Raw genomic sequence first — 17,338 nt, 5'->3', positions numbered from 1 at the left:
CCTCCGCCATAGTTAACAAAAACAAATGCACCCCAAAATACCACACTGTCTTATCTAAATAAGACCCATAATACAGCCCACGAGCAATGTGCGCATAAATACAGATAAAAAACATAGAGGACCCATTTGCATGAATATTACGCAACATTCATCCTTTTTCCACATTACGCATAATATGTACTACAGAATCGAATGCCATGTCTTCATGAGCAGTATAATGAGTTGACAATAAAAGACCCCTTAGAAGTTGGATAATTAGGCACAAGCCTAGTATAGAGCCAAACCTTCACCAAGCGTTTAAGTTTACAGGACAAGGCAAATCATAGAACCTGTCATTCATAATCTTCACCAACTTATTAGTACTTCGTCACGGACCAACCCTCTTAGGCGTGTTAATATTATTCACAGTATTGTTACCAACCATCTCATAAGAAAGGCCTACACCTTGTTTATGAGTTTACAGCTCACCACCTCTTCCTCGGCCACCTCATGAATTTTTGTTATATATACAGGCACAAACCCCCCGCACACCGCATTTTTTTATGAGTACACATAAGCTTGGACCCCCCTTTTTACACCTCTGAAGACACCCAAAGTGTTAAGTGTCCAACTTTGTTTTTGCTCCATTTTTACTTTATTTTTAATTAGACTTAAAGCGACCAACAACTTACGCTTCAAAAATTTTTTTATTTTTAAGATACACGCCTCGTTTTCGAACCGAAAACCACATGAGCAACCAGAGCTGGGGTAAATGAGGAAATAAACGTCTCAAATCCCCATTATCCTACAGCTTACAATTAGCTATAGAGCCCAAGTAACTTAGAATTTAAGGGTCAAATTCACCACTTTCTCTGCCAATAATTAGGTTGAATCTCATGTGGTCCTGAAGAATGCTTACTCCCCGCAAAGGCTTTGTAGCCTTTCAAGCATACACTAAAACCAAGTTAATTAGGTGTAAGGAGACCCGTATTGACCAGTTTTTAAATAGACCATAACAGCCTAACAATAAACGAATTAACTGTAATTTTGCTTATCTTATGGATTATTTTAATAAATTATAACTATTAATACACCAATAAACTTTAACTATGAGCATTAATAACTACTGACCCCGTCTTTACTAACATCAGGAACACTGTCTTCTTCACTTACAACCACATTTCTCTGCTCGACTGGCTGACAGACATTAGCTGGGACTTCAGGCTCCACAACAGCTATTTGTTCTTCTAAAGGAACATAGCCACCCTCAGCATGGGGGCCCCCTTCCTCCTGATTATCAGGAACAACTTCAGCGACACCATTCACAACAGCATCTCCAACAGCTGAAATAGTTTCAGGTAATGGGAGCACCCTAACAGTGTCACCCCCTCCGCCCTGACATAAGTCCCCTCCTCCAACGTCTATTCTAAACACTCAGTTTTTATATGAAAAAAAACCATCTCACACACCCCTTAACAGTAAGCCTTTTTTTGCAGCAAACCCCTGCCTAAGCCACTCTCATACAGCCTCTCTAGTGCCCAACACATTCAACAATCTATCACTAAGCAACACACTCATTTACATAAAAAGAACCCTTTTTATAAGTTAATCAGCCTATTATACAATATTATTTATGTCATTACAGATCCGTCACAAAGTATTGCTTTAGCTAAAAACTCGCTCGCTTAAAAGAGACCTTAAAGCTATGCATAAGCTTTTGGGTTAACAAACCCAAAAACTTCAATTAAAATAAAGCTTCGCAGGGTCTTGTTGCTCTTCTTTTACACACAGGCCTCTTCGCTTTACCCTTATGCAAGAAGTACTAAAATTTATTTGCCCCACTTTACTTCAAGTAAGCTTTTTATGAGGCAATCGTGTGCATTTCTTTAGAAAGATAAATTCTAAAAAACCTCAGTGAGATGAGCCTAAAACTAATTAACTCCTCTTAAATTGTTTATAAAGAAAAGCTTTAACTTTTTCTTTAGGAATCAAAGTCCTACGTACTATAATACTTCTTTATAACACCTCAGAGCAATAAACTACTTTTGAGCTTAGCTTCATCAAAGCAACTGGGCCATCCCCCCACGTACAACTAAGCTAGGAAGAATTTGTAGCTCTCAGTTATATTAACATTAGCAACTAAACACAACTTAAGAGACAGGCTATCTGGCTTGAGAATAAGAATCTTATACCCTAAGCAAATTACTGGGATTTTCAATTAACAGCTCAACATTCTAGCTTAATTTATTCACCCAGCGTACACTAATTTCATTAAAATTTTTGCCCAGAAGGCAAATATAGTAATTATTGCTATGTAACCATCCTATAACCAGCACATTTAACAGCCTAACGCCACGTTTATTTACATAAAAAGGCCCTATACAATATTGTCTATAGCACTCAGATCTGTGACAGAACATTGCTTTGCTTAAAAACCTTTTATACGAAACTAACTCACTTAAAAGGGACCTCAGGACCAGACATAAACTTCATCACTTGTAGTCTTTGTAAGTTTATAACCCACCTAACCCCCTTTTAGGCGTGTTAATATTACATACTATTGTTAACACTTACTTTTTAAGACGCTCACAACCTTGTTTACAAGCTCACGCTTCTACGTTTCACAATTTTATTTAGCTTCATTTTGTTGCTGCACACCACATTTTTGTCACCTCTATTTAACCTGCTTTCCTATTTCCTCCCCTCCAGATCAGCCCCCCCAGGCATTAGTGTGTCATTTTGATTTTATTTTATTTTTGATTTACTTTTTTGCTTAGACTTTAAGTGACCCATGAATTACGCTTTGGGAACTTTCATATGACTTGATTTCTATTTATTTTTTGATTTTAAGATACAGATAGTCTAGTTTTCAAACCCCAAAAAATCACATGAGCAACCAAAATTAGGGCAAACGAAAAAAATTAACACCTTAGATCCATTTCTCCTGCAGTTTACAATTAACCACAGGAAGCAAATAGCTTTAGAATTTAGGTTTAAGTTTGTTTTTTTCTACCACTAATTAGGTTAAGTCTCACATGACTCTGAAAAATGCTTACTCACTGTAAAGGGTTCAAAACCTTATCTACAACAGGTTGTAAAGCATAATCTAAAACAAGTTTGGACAGGTATGGGCATTCGCAACTAGATTTTCAATAAAATACACAATGTCAAGTAAAATTAAGTTTTACTTTGACTTATAAGTTATCTTAACTAAGGGCTTTTTACATGCATCAGCAACAGGGTTTCCGTGTAAAAGGACAGGAGAACAGGCCTTGCGGTCACTGTACCGGCCGGTAACAGGAAATGCGGTACACTATAAAACCTCATTCTTAAGGGTTTCCACAGTGTTTGGTTTTTTTTTGTCTGTTACTAGCACAAATCCATTACACACCGCCTTTTTAGAACCCTTGTTTTATTCTTTAGGTGGGTGATTGCTGCTTTTTGGCTGCATTAATAGACTGTTTTATTTTTTACCTAATTTGCAACCCGTTTTAACCCTATTTTTTAATAAAATAGCAATACTAATTTTAACAAGAACCAACGACACGCCCTACCGCCACTAATTGGCCTTCAGCTTCATAAAAGGCAACCCTTTTTATAAACTAATCAGTTTATTGCGTAGCATTATTTAAGCAATGACAGAGCCAGGGCAAAGCGTTGCTTTAGCGAAAAAGTCCTTTCGTACAAAATTAGCTCATTTTTAAAAGAGGATAGAAACTGAACTAGCTCACGCCGTTCTGAACTCAGCTCATGTTAGATTTTAAAGGGCGAACAGACCCACCATTAGAAGCTTCTACGCCTCTAGGATATCTAAAGCCAACATCGAGGTCGCAATCTTCCCCTCCAATACCATCTTTCGGGAGAAATTGCGCTGTTATCCCTAGAGTAGCTAGCCACACATATAAAGTTAGGAAATACGAGTTAGATTTATATAATAGTGAAAGACTTATTTTCACTGATCTCCCATCAAAATCGTATAAGAGCCAAAAACTCCAATTAAGATAAAGCTTCATAGGGTCTTGTCGTCCTTCTTTTACATAAAGGCCTCTTCACCTTAAAGTTAGTTTAAATTAAATTTTCAGACACAGCACCTTCTTCGTTAACCCTTTCATACCATCCTTCAATTGAAAGGCAAATTATCGCGCTACCTTAGGACGCTCACGTTAACGCCGCCGTTTACAACAAACATTACTCTAGTTGCACTGGGCAGGGACTACCTTTTACTTACATCAAAAGGAAATGTTTTTGTTAAACAGTCGAGAAGTTTAGTTTGCCGAATTCGTTTAAAAACTTTTATTTAGCCTTTAGTTTTTTAAGGTAAAACAAAATAGTAATACCAAATAAATAATATTTTTACTCGTTTTTATCATAGTCACTGGTCCTACAACCATAGGCTTATTTTAAAGTAAATGAATAACCCAATTAATCTTTTTTCCCCATCTGGTTTTAGTTAAAATACACTAATATCTAATAGCCAGTTTAAAGCCTATAGAAACCCAATTTTTTTTTAACATCAATTTTAGTATTTTTCAGCTTAACCCAAAAAATTTTACCCCTTAAATAGTTAAGGAAAATGCTTACACATCTTTTTAAGCCAACCAGATATCTAAAAGCGCGAATAGTATCTAGCCGCTATTCTTTAGTTTAATTAAATCTCTGCCACGATTTCTTAACTCAAAAAAATAACTCTCTTTTATTCGGGAAAATTAAATTCTTAAACTTGTCTTGAAAAACCCTTATGCAAAAGGTACTAAAATTTATTTATACTATTTTAATTCAAGTGCACTTTTCACAAAACAATTATGCACGTCTCTTTAAAAAAGATAAATTATAAAAAGCCTCAGTAAGAGGAATCTAGAACTGACAATTCTAAGTTATATATTAACTACTTTTAACTTATTTATGAAGAAGAAGATTAACTTTTTCTTTAGGAATCAAAGCCCTACTTACTACAATTTTTCTTTATAACGCTTCGAAGTTCTAAGTGCCAAAAAACTACTTTTGAACTTTGCTTCATCAAAGCAACTGGATCATCCCCCACGTGGCACTAAGCTTAGGCCTAACTAGACTATGGAGAATTTGCAGTTCTCAGTTATATTAACATTAACTACTAAGCACAACTTAAGAGAAATACTATCTGACTTAAGAATGAAAATCTTATGTTTTCCCTAAACTACTTAAGCAAGCCAAAGCAAATTACTGCGATTTTGAATTAACAGCTCAACGTTTTAGCTTAAACTATTTGGCCAGCATACACTAATTTCATTAGAACTTTTGCTTGGAAGGCAAATATAATATTATTTACTATATATGCATATTATAGCCTAGCAGCAACTTCCGTTACTGCTACCTTGTTACGACTTTTCACAGGTTTCCCCGCGAGCGACGGGCGATTAGTACTCATCTGATTGTATTCAGGGTAATTTTATTTTTAACCCTTACTTACAAGTCCTTCTTCAAAGGCAAGTTTTCTTATCTTATTTGTCTACTTAGTTGAGCTACCTTTTAGTAGCTCAATCTTTGAATTATTGCTTAAGTTACATCTGTATCCCAGATTAACCTTGTCATAAGCTGCATGTCAATCTGAATTATTTTTGAAGTTGTGCTACATGGGCATATAGCCAATTCTAGTAGCTGCACCTAACTAAAAGTAACTTACCTTACCGAACTCAGCAAGTAAAATAAGAGTTAGCTTCAGTAATAACCAAAAATTTTACCCGGACACTCACCATATTAGAGTAAACAACCATACACACGCACTAATAAGACAAGGCTCAAATGTAGGTGGGTTATCCTTTAACACCCAGGATCCCCTGTTTTCTATCTCAGACACCGCCTATTTATTTCTCTTTGACAACCAAATGTTTAGTTAAGAGGAACTTTTGTTTTAAACTATGGATAACAGGGTATCTAATCCTGGTTTCACTTCATAGATTCGTTAGAAGCTCACTAAAACTTTAGGAATATAACCACAAAAAACCGTTAACATTACACTGCACCTATAGTTTTTTTATAGTTTTATAACACAACATTGACTCTAACCAATCCGCTTAAATTTATATTCGAACTGAATCTAACCGCGGCTGCTGGCATTCATCAATTGACCCCGAATTTGTCAAAAAGCTGGGTTAAAGTTTCCTTTATTAACCAATTTTCCCCACTGATGTTGAACTTGCACTTAATTTGTTCAAGCCCGCATTTAGAATCATGAGAAGCATTTTGCCCATAAATTTAGGGCCATAATCAAACCCTCCTACAGATTTGACACAAGGTACTAAAGTATCCATCTTCCTCATTTTCAATGAGACGCTTTAATTAAGCTACTGTATCTTCTATTTTAGGTTTATTTTACTCTTCGTAAAGGCACCATGGTTTTTATGCACAAATACGACACCACTAATATTACAAACAGTAACACACCAGCTATTAGGATATATAACCTTAACCCGCTTCTTTCAGCCATGAAACTTAGAAACAAAGACCCGCTAATTTCTCTGTACTCGTAATTCATAAGACCCATAAGGACCGCTCTGGCACAACACCTTCTGACGAGAACCATAAACTCTAGATTAAAACGATACACTTCATTGGGGTAGATCCTTAAAACATACAAGAACAGGACTATTACACCCCTAACGTAAGTTAGGAACAATAAGAACCCTAACAACCTTCTAACCTCCAGTGCAACCTCCACACATGCAATTATAGACCCCCTCAATAGCACTAGCCCTAAAGAAATAGGTTGCTTGGCAATTAAGACAATCGAAAACACAGCCATCAAAATTACACATATGACTATAACTCTCATTATATAAACATAATTAAGCTTACGCCCCCCGCTACCACCAGCCCTCATACTACCAGCTGGTAGGTAAAATAATTTTTCTGAACAATTTCATTCAAACAGCTGAGTTGACCTAGTCCCTTATGGGCACCTTGAGGGCCCAATAGCTCTAGTCAACCTTGATCCAGACTTTGAGCTACCATCCTGGACCCCTTAAAGAAGGCCATTTTTCTGGGGTGGGAGGTTAGCCTCTCTATGAGCCACATTCTCAAAAAGAATCTTAATAGTTTGGCTGACGACCAAGGCTTAGACCCTAATTTTCTAAGCACTCCTCATCACAAAATTAACCCTACAAAGGGAATAAGAAATACTCTGACTCTCTCATATTTCTCAAGAACTACTACAAACCCAAACCTCTCTATTTTCCTCCCTAATACCCCTCCTAAGATAATAGCCCCAATATACAGGCTAAGAAAAGGAGTTTGTATATTTAAGTGCTCATTAATCCGCAAACTTCTGCTATTAACGTAATTAGACCCAAGTATTACTCTAAATACAATCCGTGCCCTATAAAAAGAAGTGAAGATTAAACCTGTTAGCTCTAATAAATAGCACCCATAAGTTATTCTTCTGTCTATCATTCTTAGCTCAATTATTAGGTCTTTAGAGAAAAACCCTCTTATAAACGGGGCCCCTCTCAAGGACACAATTGCAACCGTTATTGCACCCATTCTTACCGGTAATCCTTGCCACAAGCTTCTTAACCCCCGGATATCTTGGATTCTTTGGTTTCTATGAATAACACCCCCTGCGCCTAGAAACAACAAAGCTTTAAATACCGCATGGGTTACTAAATGAAAAAAAGCTACAGACGGAAGAAGGATTGAAATCGAGAATATTATTAACCTTAACTGCCTCAAAGTCGAGAGTGCGATTACCTTTTTTAGGTCAAACGCAAACACAGCCCTTGACCCCGCTAATATTAGAGTAAATAGTCTTAAGACTATAAGTATTTGAGTCACAAAGGGATTAGCTCTGATAATATAAAAAGAGCGAAGAATCAAATAAACCCCAGCTGTCACCAATGTCGAAGAATGCACCAAAGAGGAGACCGGTGTGGGTGCCGCCATGGCAGCAGGTAGCCATGCGCAAAACGGCATTTGTGCGCTTTTAGTTATACCTGCAAGAACTACCACAAACCCTAAATTAACCCATGTCTGCACTGGGTGGTATATATAAATTAACCACCCCCCTTCTCTTAAAAAAATAGAAACTCTAAAAAGTACAAAAACATCCCCAATTCGATTAGTCAAAGCTGTCAACATAGCCGCAGATAACCTCTTATTGTTCTGGTAATAAGCCACTAATAGGAATGAGGTGAGCCCTAGCCCGTCTCAACCAATTAAAAGTATTACTAAATTAGGAACTAAGATTATAAACACTATAGACAGCACAACACAACCATACTAATCCCATAAACCGCTTGTAGTATGGCTCTCCAGCTATATACCACTTGCAGTAGGTTGCTACACTTCCTCTAATTACCAAAACCGTCCCAACAAAGACTATTCTTACGCTATCTAGTAGAACTCTGAAGCTAAATGAGAGACAATTACTCTCTCAAACAGTAACTTCCAATAAATAAGCTTTTCCAAAGGTCCTCCCTCTAAGAATAAATAAGTATCCAATCAGAATCAGTAAAAGTAACCCTAAGTTACTTTTTAATTGTATGATACTATTTTTACGAGCCATCTCTTAGTAACCTTGACATCAAATCGTCTCCGCATAGTCGCATCACCATAACCAGAAGGGCCAAGCAAATTCTGGCTTCGCAAACAGCTAAACATAGAATTAGTAAAATTAACCAAAACTGATTTATTAGAAACACATGGGTTACAAACAATAAGCCTAGTCTTATTATTTCAAGCCCTACAAATAAACACAAAAGGTGTTTGTTTATACGGAAGATTACAAAACAGCCTATACTTATTAAGAAAACTCCTAGGAATTTTATTCAAATCATAGCTTTAAAACACATAGTTTTCTACGACTTACAAGGCCGTCGCTTCAGCAAAGCTTTTAAAACTACCTACCTTCTATGATCCTCCGTATAGAGACACAATAAGACACAAAAAATATAACACTGAATACACGCGATTGCAACTTCAGCGGCTCCAAAAACACCTCCGCCCATTATTAACCCTTTAATACCCCCAACTCCTGTAAGCAGCCTTCTGCTATTTAACCAGCTAACTACTAACTCTCTCCTGCATATAGTTAGAATTACTTTACCAGCTCCCAGATTTAGTGTCAGACGTAAAACTAATGTTAAAGGGCGAAGTATGCCACTAATTAGCTCAACCACTACTATAAAAGGCACAAGGATTAACGGGCAACCTGTTGGAACGAGACTCATCAACCCCTGCTCAAATCTGCATAAAAGACTAGATAAAACTAAACAAGTTCAAATAGACAAAGCAAAGGAGAACCCGAACACAAACTGCCCTCTTACAGGGAAAAAGAATGGAAAGTTTCCAGACAGATTTAGTATCAGAATTATCATGAACAGACCCCTTATTACTAGAGGAAACCCAGATAGCTTTAGTCCCTTTCCGTTCAATCGAATCATCGAATAAGTAAAGGATAGCACCAAACTCCGAAAAGAGCTCGTACTTCTACCCTTAGTGTACACGTCTCTAAATAGCACGGTTATTGGCACTATAGAAGACAGCAACCATAACGGCATAGACAACCAAATTAAGTTATAGCTGTGAGCATCAAATCTAGAAAAAACATCTATTAACATGACTTTAAATTATTGATTACGCGATTTCTTATAAATATAAGTGATACACGTGTTATAAGGGTTAGTTCACACAAATGGCAATTGGCTATAAACATGCTTCCTTCCTGGATAAAGGTCTCGGGTACCTGCTCAGTCTATTTCACCACATAAACCCCCACTAAATACAACCCCTCGCTGGCTTACTAGAGCCTCTCATAGAAGGAACTTAAAATATATTAGAGACCCAAAAGACACAGCGGACCCATAAGAAGACACCCAATGTCAGTGAGCATAAATATCAGCGTAGTCTATATACCGTCGAGGCATTCCTCTTAGGCCTAAGAAATGCTGAGGAAAGAAGGTAGTATTTACCCCAAAAAATATTGCTATAAAATGGGCTTTCCTCCATTTCTTATTAAAGCATACTCCAACAAAATTTGGCAACCAATGGTTAAGACCACAGAACACCCCAAACACCGCCCCTATTCTTAGCACATAATGGAAATGAGCCACCACATAATATGTGTCGTGTAGAGACACATCCATAGAAGCCCTAGACAGTAAGACCCCTGTTAGCCCTCCCACGGTGAATAAAAACAGAAACCCAGTACTTCAGTAGGCGGCAGGCTTTATTTTGAATTTTCTTCCTGCTATAGTTGCCAGTCATCTGAATACTTTCACCCCTGTTGGAACAGCGATTACTATAGTTGCGGTAGAAAAATAGCCTCGAGTATCAACATTAAGACCTACGGTAAACATGTGGTGAGCCCACACCATACACCCTAACCCTCCAATTCCGATTATTGCGTATACTATCCCAATTAGACCAAAAACCGCTTCTTTTCCAGAGCAATGCATAATTACTTTTGATATCACACCAAAGGCAGGTAGAATAAGAATATACACTTCCGGATGCCCAAAAAATCAAAACAAATGTTGGAACAAAACGGGGTCCCCCCCTCCTGCGGGATCGAAAAAAGTTGTGTTAAAGTTTCGGTCAAACAAGATTATTGTGATGCCCCCTCCTAGAACCGGAATTGAAATAATTAAAAGAACTGCAGTAACTCTAATCCTTAAAACATAAAGCTCCGCTCGTTCTCCTTTCATTTCTAACACTGGCATATTTTTATTGGTCCTAGCAAAGTTAATAGCCCCCACTAGAGAGCTGAGCCCAGCTAGATGTAGTGACACAATAAGAACATCCATCCTAGGGCCCCTATGATAGGGGTACACAGATAAAGGGGGGTAAATAGTTCATCCAGCACCAACTCCTTTATCCGTTCTAAAGGACAGTATTAGTAAATATAGTGCATTAGGAGATAGTCAATAACTTAAGTTGTTTATTCGCGGGTAAATTATATCTTTACCTCCTACTAGCAGAGGAATCAACCAATTACCGAAAGCTCCAATTAAGATAGGTATCACAGCAAAAAAAATTATTATTAAGGCATGCGTTGTAACCACCACATTATAGAATCAATCTCTTTTTAAGAACACTGCTCCAGGATGCCCCAGTTGCATTCGGATCATTAACCTCAACCTTGCTCCAAACAACCCTCCTCAGACTCCGCTATACAGATAAAGGGTTCCAATATCTTTGTGATTTGTTGATCACAGCCATCGACGTCACCAGGACTCCACTTCTCCATAACCCCCTACTTCTTCCTTTTTTAGTATTTTTATCATTTTATTTATCCTTACTTAGAAGCCAATCATCTAGCCTTATTAGCCCTTAGAGCCGCACTAGATTTTAGCCTCTTAATATTTTTTTCCCTATACGCTATAGTAAGATATGCCTTTTCAAACCTTCTATTAGATCCTTGAGAACTTTCATTGGTCCCATACTTCCTTAAGAAGCACTCTCGACGTGAAAACCACAGGTACACACAATACACTTCCAACAGCAAAAGTAAGCCTCTTACAATCACCTCTCATCAAAATTCGTTTCGCATAAATGCCACTTCTAGTATTAACCTACTCATTCCAAAGACCCCTCACGATATTCGTGGTAGAGACCCCCAAACAAGATAAGAAGGAAACCCCTTGAGGACAAAATCCCTAACACTCTCTTACCGTAAAAGAACATGTAGGCAAAAGGTATTAACAGCACTACCTCTACATCAAACACGACGAACAAAACTGCTACTAGAAAGAATCGGATAGAAAAGGGCCTCCGAGCTCTTCCAATAGGCTCAAATCCACACTCATATGGACTGCACTTTTCTCGGTCTAGACCCCGCTTTTCCCTTAGTAGCATAAATAACCCCGTAAACAAAAAAGACACAATGCAGACAAACGCAACTCTTAACCCCATAACCATTCTTCTAGAAAACTTATGGAAGTGTCTTTAGCTCCCAAAGCCAATATTTTATTTTAAACTATATCTAGCTAAAAAAGGGTTGACACCACTAATAGCCCCACAACCTATCGTTCTTAAATTAAACTACTTTTTTATAAGGAAAAATGGTACAAGCCATTTATAACAAAGTTAGCAGCCCTATTATGTTAATTAACTTCCTCACTTAAGAATGAAAACCTAGGCTTAATAATTAGATGCAAACCAATCCTTTTTTTTAAAGTACCATTCTACAAAAAGGAGGTAACAACTACCTATAGTTATGTTTGAAACAAAATATTTTATTTTAAATTACCTTTTTATCATACTTTTGTGGTTTTACCCACTCTTTTTGAGCCGAAATCAAAACGCCCCTGGCCTAAAAGCAGTTTCTAAATAAATCTCACCAAGATCAATGCCCCCCCTGCTAGGTTAGCCCCGATCACTATCCTCCACATAATCTTGAATTCTGCTTTGTTTTTGTCTACTAACCTTTTTATTACTATCCTATAAAAAAAGTCAATGTAGAATTTTAGCCTGATTACTGAACCTATAATACAAGCCACGATTACAGCCCTTCCTCTCATTAGAAACACCAATACTTTCGCTAGAAAGCCAAGGAAAGGAGGCATCCCCATCAGTATCAGTAACCCTATACCCCTCGCGGCTCTACTAATCTGACCGCCCATTCTTGTTTTGTTTATTATTGAGCACCCATAAAAAAACAGCCCTACCGACAGCGAGTAAACTGCAAAATACCCTACAAAGACTACTCTTGACCATGTGAGCCCTAACAGCATTCATGATGTATGCACAAACGACGAGTACGCGCTTATTACTCGTACTGAATTCTGGTTAAGGCCCCCTACTGCCCCAATTCCAGCTATCAATACAATTACTACTCACAACCCCTTAGAGGGTATAATTATTGATAAAAAGACAAGGGGGGCGACTTTTTGCCAAGTTAATATTAACCCTCTTGCTAACCATCTGCTGTTCTTAATAATTGAAGGGACCCACGAATGTAGCGGGAAAACGCCAGATTTTAACACTGTACCCGCCCCCCTTATCACCAGCCCTCTCACTACGTGCTGCTCTATCAAGGTTACAAAACCCACTAGTATCAGAATTGACCCCGTTCTTTGTACCACAAAATATTTTACACAGGGCTCAGGACTATAGTGACCATCAGGGTTTATAATTACAAGAAATCCATACAGATTTAGCTCTAAACCGAGTCACACCCCTACTATCTCTTCTCTTCTAACCCTAAGAATTGTCCCGATCAATATTACCCCTAATCTCACTAATTTTATAGGTCTTACCACAAAGCTTACCATTTCAAGTAAAGGTTACTTATAACACTTGAAAATCATAGGTCTTCTGTCCTTAATTAGACTACTTTACTCAGACTAGTAAGCGCTTGGAATCGCTTTGGTACTTGATTTCAAATCAAAACTGTTTAACTAGTCTGTATGACTCCTATTTTTAACCTTTTAAATGGTCAGGAATCTTATATCAGGACGGAGCATGCTCTTCTTGAATGTACGCATACCACGAAGGCTTTGCGTCTGGGTACTTAAACGTATAGACGTCCCCGTCTCATATTTTGAACCACCACATGTATAACCATCCTCCAAACCACACATATACTAAACATCATAATGCTACCCATACCACATCTACGAAGTGTCAGTACCAAATGCAAGCCTCAAAACCAAAGTGCCGTTGACTGGAAAACTCCCCACGCCATAGTCGGACTAACCTCACCATTAGTCAAAGAGTCCCCACAACTACGTGCATTCCATGAAACCCAGTTAGTAAATAAAACACTCTTCCATACACCCTATCTGCAATAGTGTATGAGTTTCAGTAGTATTCTCGAAGTTGCACTAGGAAGAACACAGTCCCACATAAAATTGTTACCACTAGGCCAATAAATGGCCCAACATCATAATCCTTCAAACGCATTCTCTTATGGGCTTGAGTTACGAATAACCCCCTCCTAATTAAAAGACCTGTCTCGAACAGCCTTGTCGACGACGGGTTTGGCGTGCGGATCCCTGGAGGGGGTCATCGCATCCCTAGTTCACACGAGGGTCTTAAGGCATTATGGAAGAAAGTCCAAAAAAAAGAAAAGAAGAACATTACTTCAGACAGAATAAAAAGGGCAACTCCATCACGAAATCTCTTGATTACGAAGCGAGTATGAAACCCAATATCTCCCTCACGAATTAAGTCTCGCCATCATCTAAAAGTTCTCAATAGTATACACCCCAACCTCATTCCTATTAATAGAAATCTGGGAGTTCGATGCAGTCACAAAATTAACCCTACCGCTATTCCGTTTGCCGAGATAGCCACAAAAAAGGGCCACGGACTTGGACCTGGTACATAGTAACGAGAATAAGGATTACGATTCATTGTTTAGGGTATAAACATAAACATAAAGTTCAGCGGTATCCAATGAGCCGCCAGAACAAAAACATCACAAACTCTTCTCAAGTTTAAGGACTCCCTGTGTGACACCCCCTTCCCGTGACAACAACTTCCATATAGGTATAGTCTAAAACATGCCCTAATAAAGCTTATCAGACCCAGGATAAGCAGGAACACTCCACTTATTCACCCTCCCACGCCGAAAACGAGGATTTCCCCAAATAAGTTTAGACTAGGAGGGGCTGCTATGTTGCTTGATCTTAACAGGAAACACATTAAGACTAGACTTGGGCAGACTAACAAGCCCCCTTTATTTATTACTAGCAGACGCGAGTGCCTCATCTTATAGATAGCATTCACATACCTGAACAAACCTGATGAACACAACCCATGCCCGATCATAATAATAATGGCCCCCACTACCCCTAATACCGTGTTGCTAAGCACTCCTAATAGCACAAGCCTCATATGCGCTACAGAGGAATATGCTACCAAACATTTTAGGTCCACTTGCCGTACACACGCTAATCCTGCGTAGACACCTCCTGCCAAGTTCACCACTAGTAGCAGCACAAAAAAAACGCTTCTAAGCCTTATTTGTATAACTATTATAAATCGAAGCAGCCCGTACCCTCCTAATTTTAGTACCACCCCGGCCAATAGCATCGAACCGGCTACTGGGGCCTCTACGTGAGCCTTAGGTAGTCACAGGTGAAATGGATATATTGGTAGCTTGATAAGAAACCCTAGAATGTATAGCCATCACAATCTCATTCCCCTTTTTTTTACTAGCCTTACCACAGAACTTATCCTCCTCCTCAACCCTCTAATATAGAGTTCTCTTACCCCCCATAAGAAAAAAAGAGATCCGAACACCGTATAGATTACTATATACCCCCCTGCCTGTAAACGCTCTGGCTGATAGCCTCAGCCTACAATTAATAACAACAGAGGGGCTAGCACACTTTCAAAAAAAAAAAAAAAAAAGAAAGAACCTCCTCACCCTGAATCTTATCACTAAAATTAGGCTGATTCTGATAATTATTAAATTAAATCTTGCTTTCCGGTGGATCTTAACCCTCCTTAGGTAGGAAAGAATTGCTACAAATAGAGTTAGTGTAACCATTAACCCTATTACAAAGTCTGTGGTGTACAACCCGTTCAACTCTACCCCCCCTATCGCGACTCTTGTGGCGCCCATACTTAGAATAGTTAGAACGCTTAACCCAATGACACTCATATTTAGGTTTTTTATAATAATCAATGCAATAAGTCTAATTGCCAACCTTTTAACCATAAGTAAGACAGACTTTATCTGACACATTCAGTGTAAATGAATTATACTAGTTTATATTATCTTACATACACCCTAACTAGAACTACTACACACACACTAGCCATAAGTATGACACATAGAAGAACAGTCCAACACAAACTCATTAACTTATCATAACGTAAACGAGGTAAAGAAGCACGAATAACCACAAAGAAGACCGCAAAAGCCATCATAAAGACCCCGATCAACGCTTCATTTCCCCCGAAAAATATCGCCGCCCTTATAACCCTTCTGAGAAGAATACTAGAGTACTCCGCAATAAATATAACTGCAAACCCCCCTCCGCTGTACTCCACGTTGTATCCTGACACTAATTCCGACTCTCCTTCCACAAAATCAAATGGCGCCCGATTAGTTTCAGCTAGCATACACAGCATTCAGACAACTATAACTACGCACAAAGGAAAAAAGAAAAAAAAGGACCTTTGTTGGAACACCCTAATTTCTTGAAACATAAACACACCCGAGCACAGCACCACACAAAAGAAGATAAATCCTATAGGGATCTCATAAGAAATTCTTTGCGCCATCGCACGAACTGCACCTAGCAAAGAGTATTTAGAGTTAGAAGCCCATCCGGATATTATTACCCCGTAAACCCTGACTCTAGTAATAACTATAAACAGAATCACCCCGAAAACATAAAACACTTCAGCCGACTTATACGGGTATAAAAGCCATCCAAGTAAACTGATAGTTAATATTAGTGCAGGAGCCAAAATGAAGGGCCCTACGTTAGCACGTGTAGGCACAATAAACTCTTTACATAACAACTTACCTGCGTCACTAAAAGGCTGCAAGATCCCTATATAACTCACCTTGGATGGACCCTTTCGGATTATAATGATAGCCAAAATTTTACGTTCCAACAAAGTATAGAAGCCCACAGCGAGAAGCACCCCTACAAAAGGGATAACACCAACAACCACGCCTACTCAGTCCACCAGTGCAGCCTTAGTCGACCCCAAGGGAGTAAAAGAGTCCGCTGACACTTGACAAAGGCTTAATAGGATAGAGGCTCCAAAGAAAACAGCTACTCTCCTTAGAGTCTTAAATAGACACTCGACACTAACCATAATGAGACTGGGCTTAGCTTTGTAATTCACACACAAACAAGAGTATATCTTATAAGACGAGCTTAAATCGTATGCATTAGGTCTGCCAGCTTGTGCCATGAAAGCAAGTATATATACTTATGAATTGATCCTAAATCAAACGCATTAGCTCTGCCAGCTCTCACAAAGATAAGAGCCACTACTCACGGCGCCTTAGGGGCATGAGCCCTATATCCTAATATTAGACCACCTTATCACTAAAAGCTACTTGCCCATTGTACAAGTTCATTAAATTAAAAGTTTAACGCTTCTTAAAAGCTTTAGCTTATTTTTTATTTTAGTTAAGAGCTTCCAACCATATGACAAAATATTTCTCAGGAATAAACTCAATCACAATCGGTATAAATCTATGGTTAACCCCGCAAATTTCAGAACACTGCCCGTAAATAATTCTACACTGGGAAGCTTTTATAGGAAGCCGATTAATTCGACCTGGGATGGCATCTACTTTAATTAGTAACTTAGGGAGTGCAAACGAATGGAGCACATCAGACCTTCTTACAAAAGCAGTTATTTGCACATCTGCTGGAGCCACCATCCGGTTATCAACATCCAACAAACGATA

General features: G+C 38.4%; 2 protein-coding genes and 4 pseudogenes across 2 annotated transcripts; all 6 read right to left on the bottom strand.

Annotated features, from left to right (window-relative positions):
• Positions 1-1,110: 1,110 nt before the first annotated feature.
• On the bottom strand, positions 1,111-9,569 carry LOC134703432 (ATP synthase subunit a-like; annotated as a pseudogene).
• A 903-nt stretch (positions 9,570-10,472) lies between these two features.
• LOC134703430 (cytochrome c oxidase subunit 1-like) lies at positions 10,473-11,159 on the bottom strand (annotated as a pseudogene).
• A 1,116-nt stretch (positions 11,160-12,275) lies between these two features.
• LOC134703428 (NADH-ubiquinone oxidoreductase chain 2-like) lies at positions 12,276-13,223 on the bottom strand. The gene is given in 1 exon segment (XM_063563485.1): positions 12,276-13,223. A coding segment is annotated over 1 exon segment (948 nt).
• A 148-nt stretch (positions 13,224-13,371) lies between these two features.
• On the bottom strand, positions 13,372-14,307 carry LOC134703429 (cytochrome c oxidase subunit 3-like). The gene is given in 1 exon segment (XM_063563486.1): positions 13,372-14,307. A coding segment is annotated over 1 exon segment (936 nt).
• Positions 14,308-14,310: 3 nt separating this feature from the next.
• LOC134703426 (NADH-ubiquinone oxidoreductase chain 4-like) lies at positions 14,311-15,632 on the bottom strand (annotated as a pseudogene).
• Positions 15,633-15,675: 43 nt separating this feature from the next.
• Positions 15,676-16,833, bottom strand: LOC134703427 (NADH-ubiquinone oxidoreductase chain 1-like; annotated as a pseudogene).
• Positions 16,834-17,338: the final 505 nt, after the last annotated feature.

This window comes from Mytilus trossulus, unplaced genomic scaffold (assembly GCF_036588685.1).
Source record: "Mytilus trossulus isolate FHL-02 unplaced genomic scaffold, PNRI_Mtr1.1.1.hap1 h1tg001026l__unscaffolded, whole genome shotgun sequence".
NCBI classification, from domain to species: domain Eukaryota; kingdom Metazoa; phylum Mollusca; class Bivalvia; order Mytilida; family Mytilidae; genus Mytilus; species Mytilus trossulus.
This window is presented reverse-complemented; position numbering and strand designations above follow the sequence as displayed.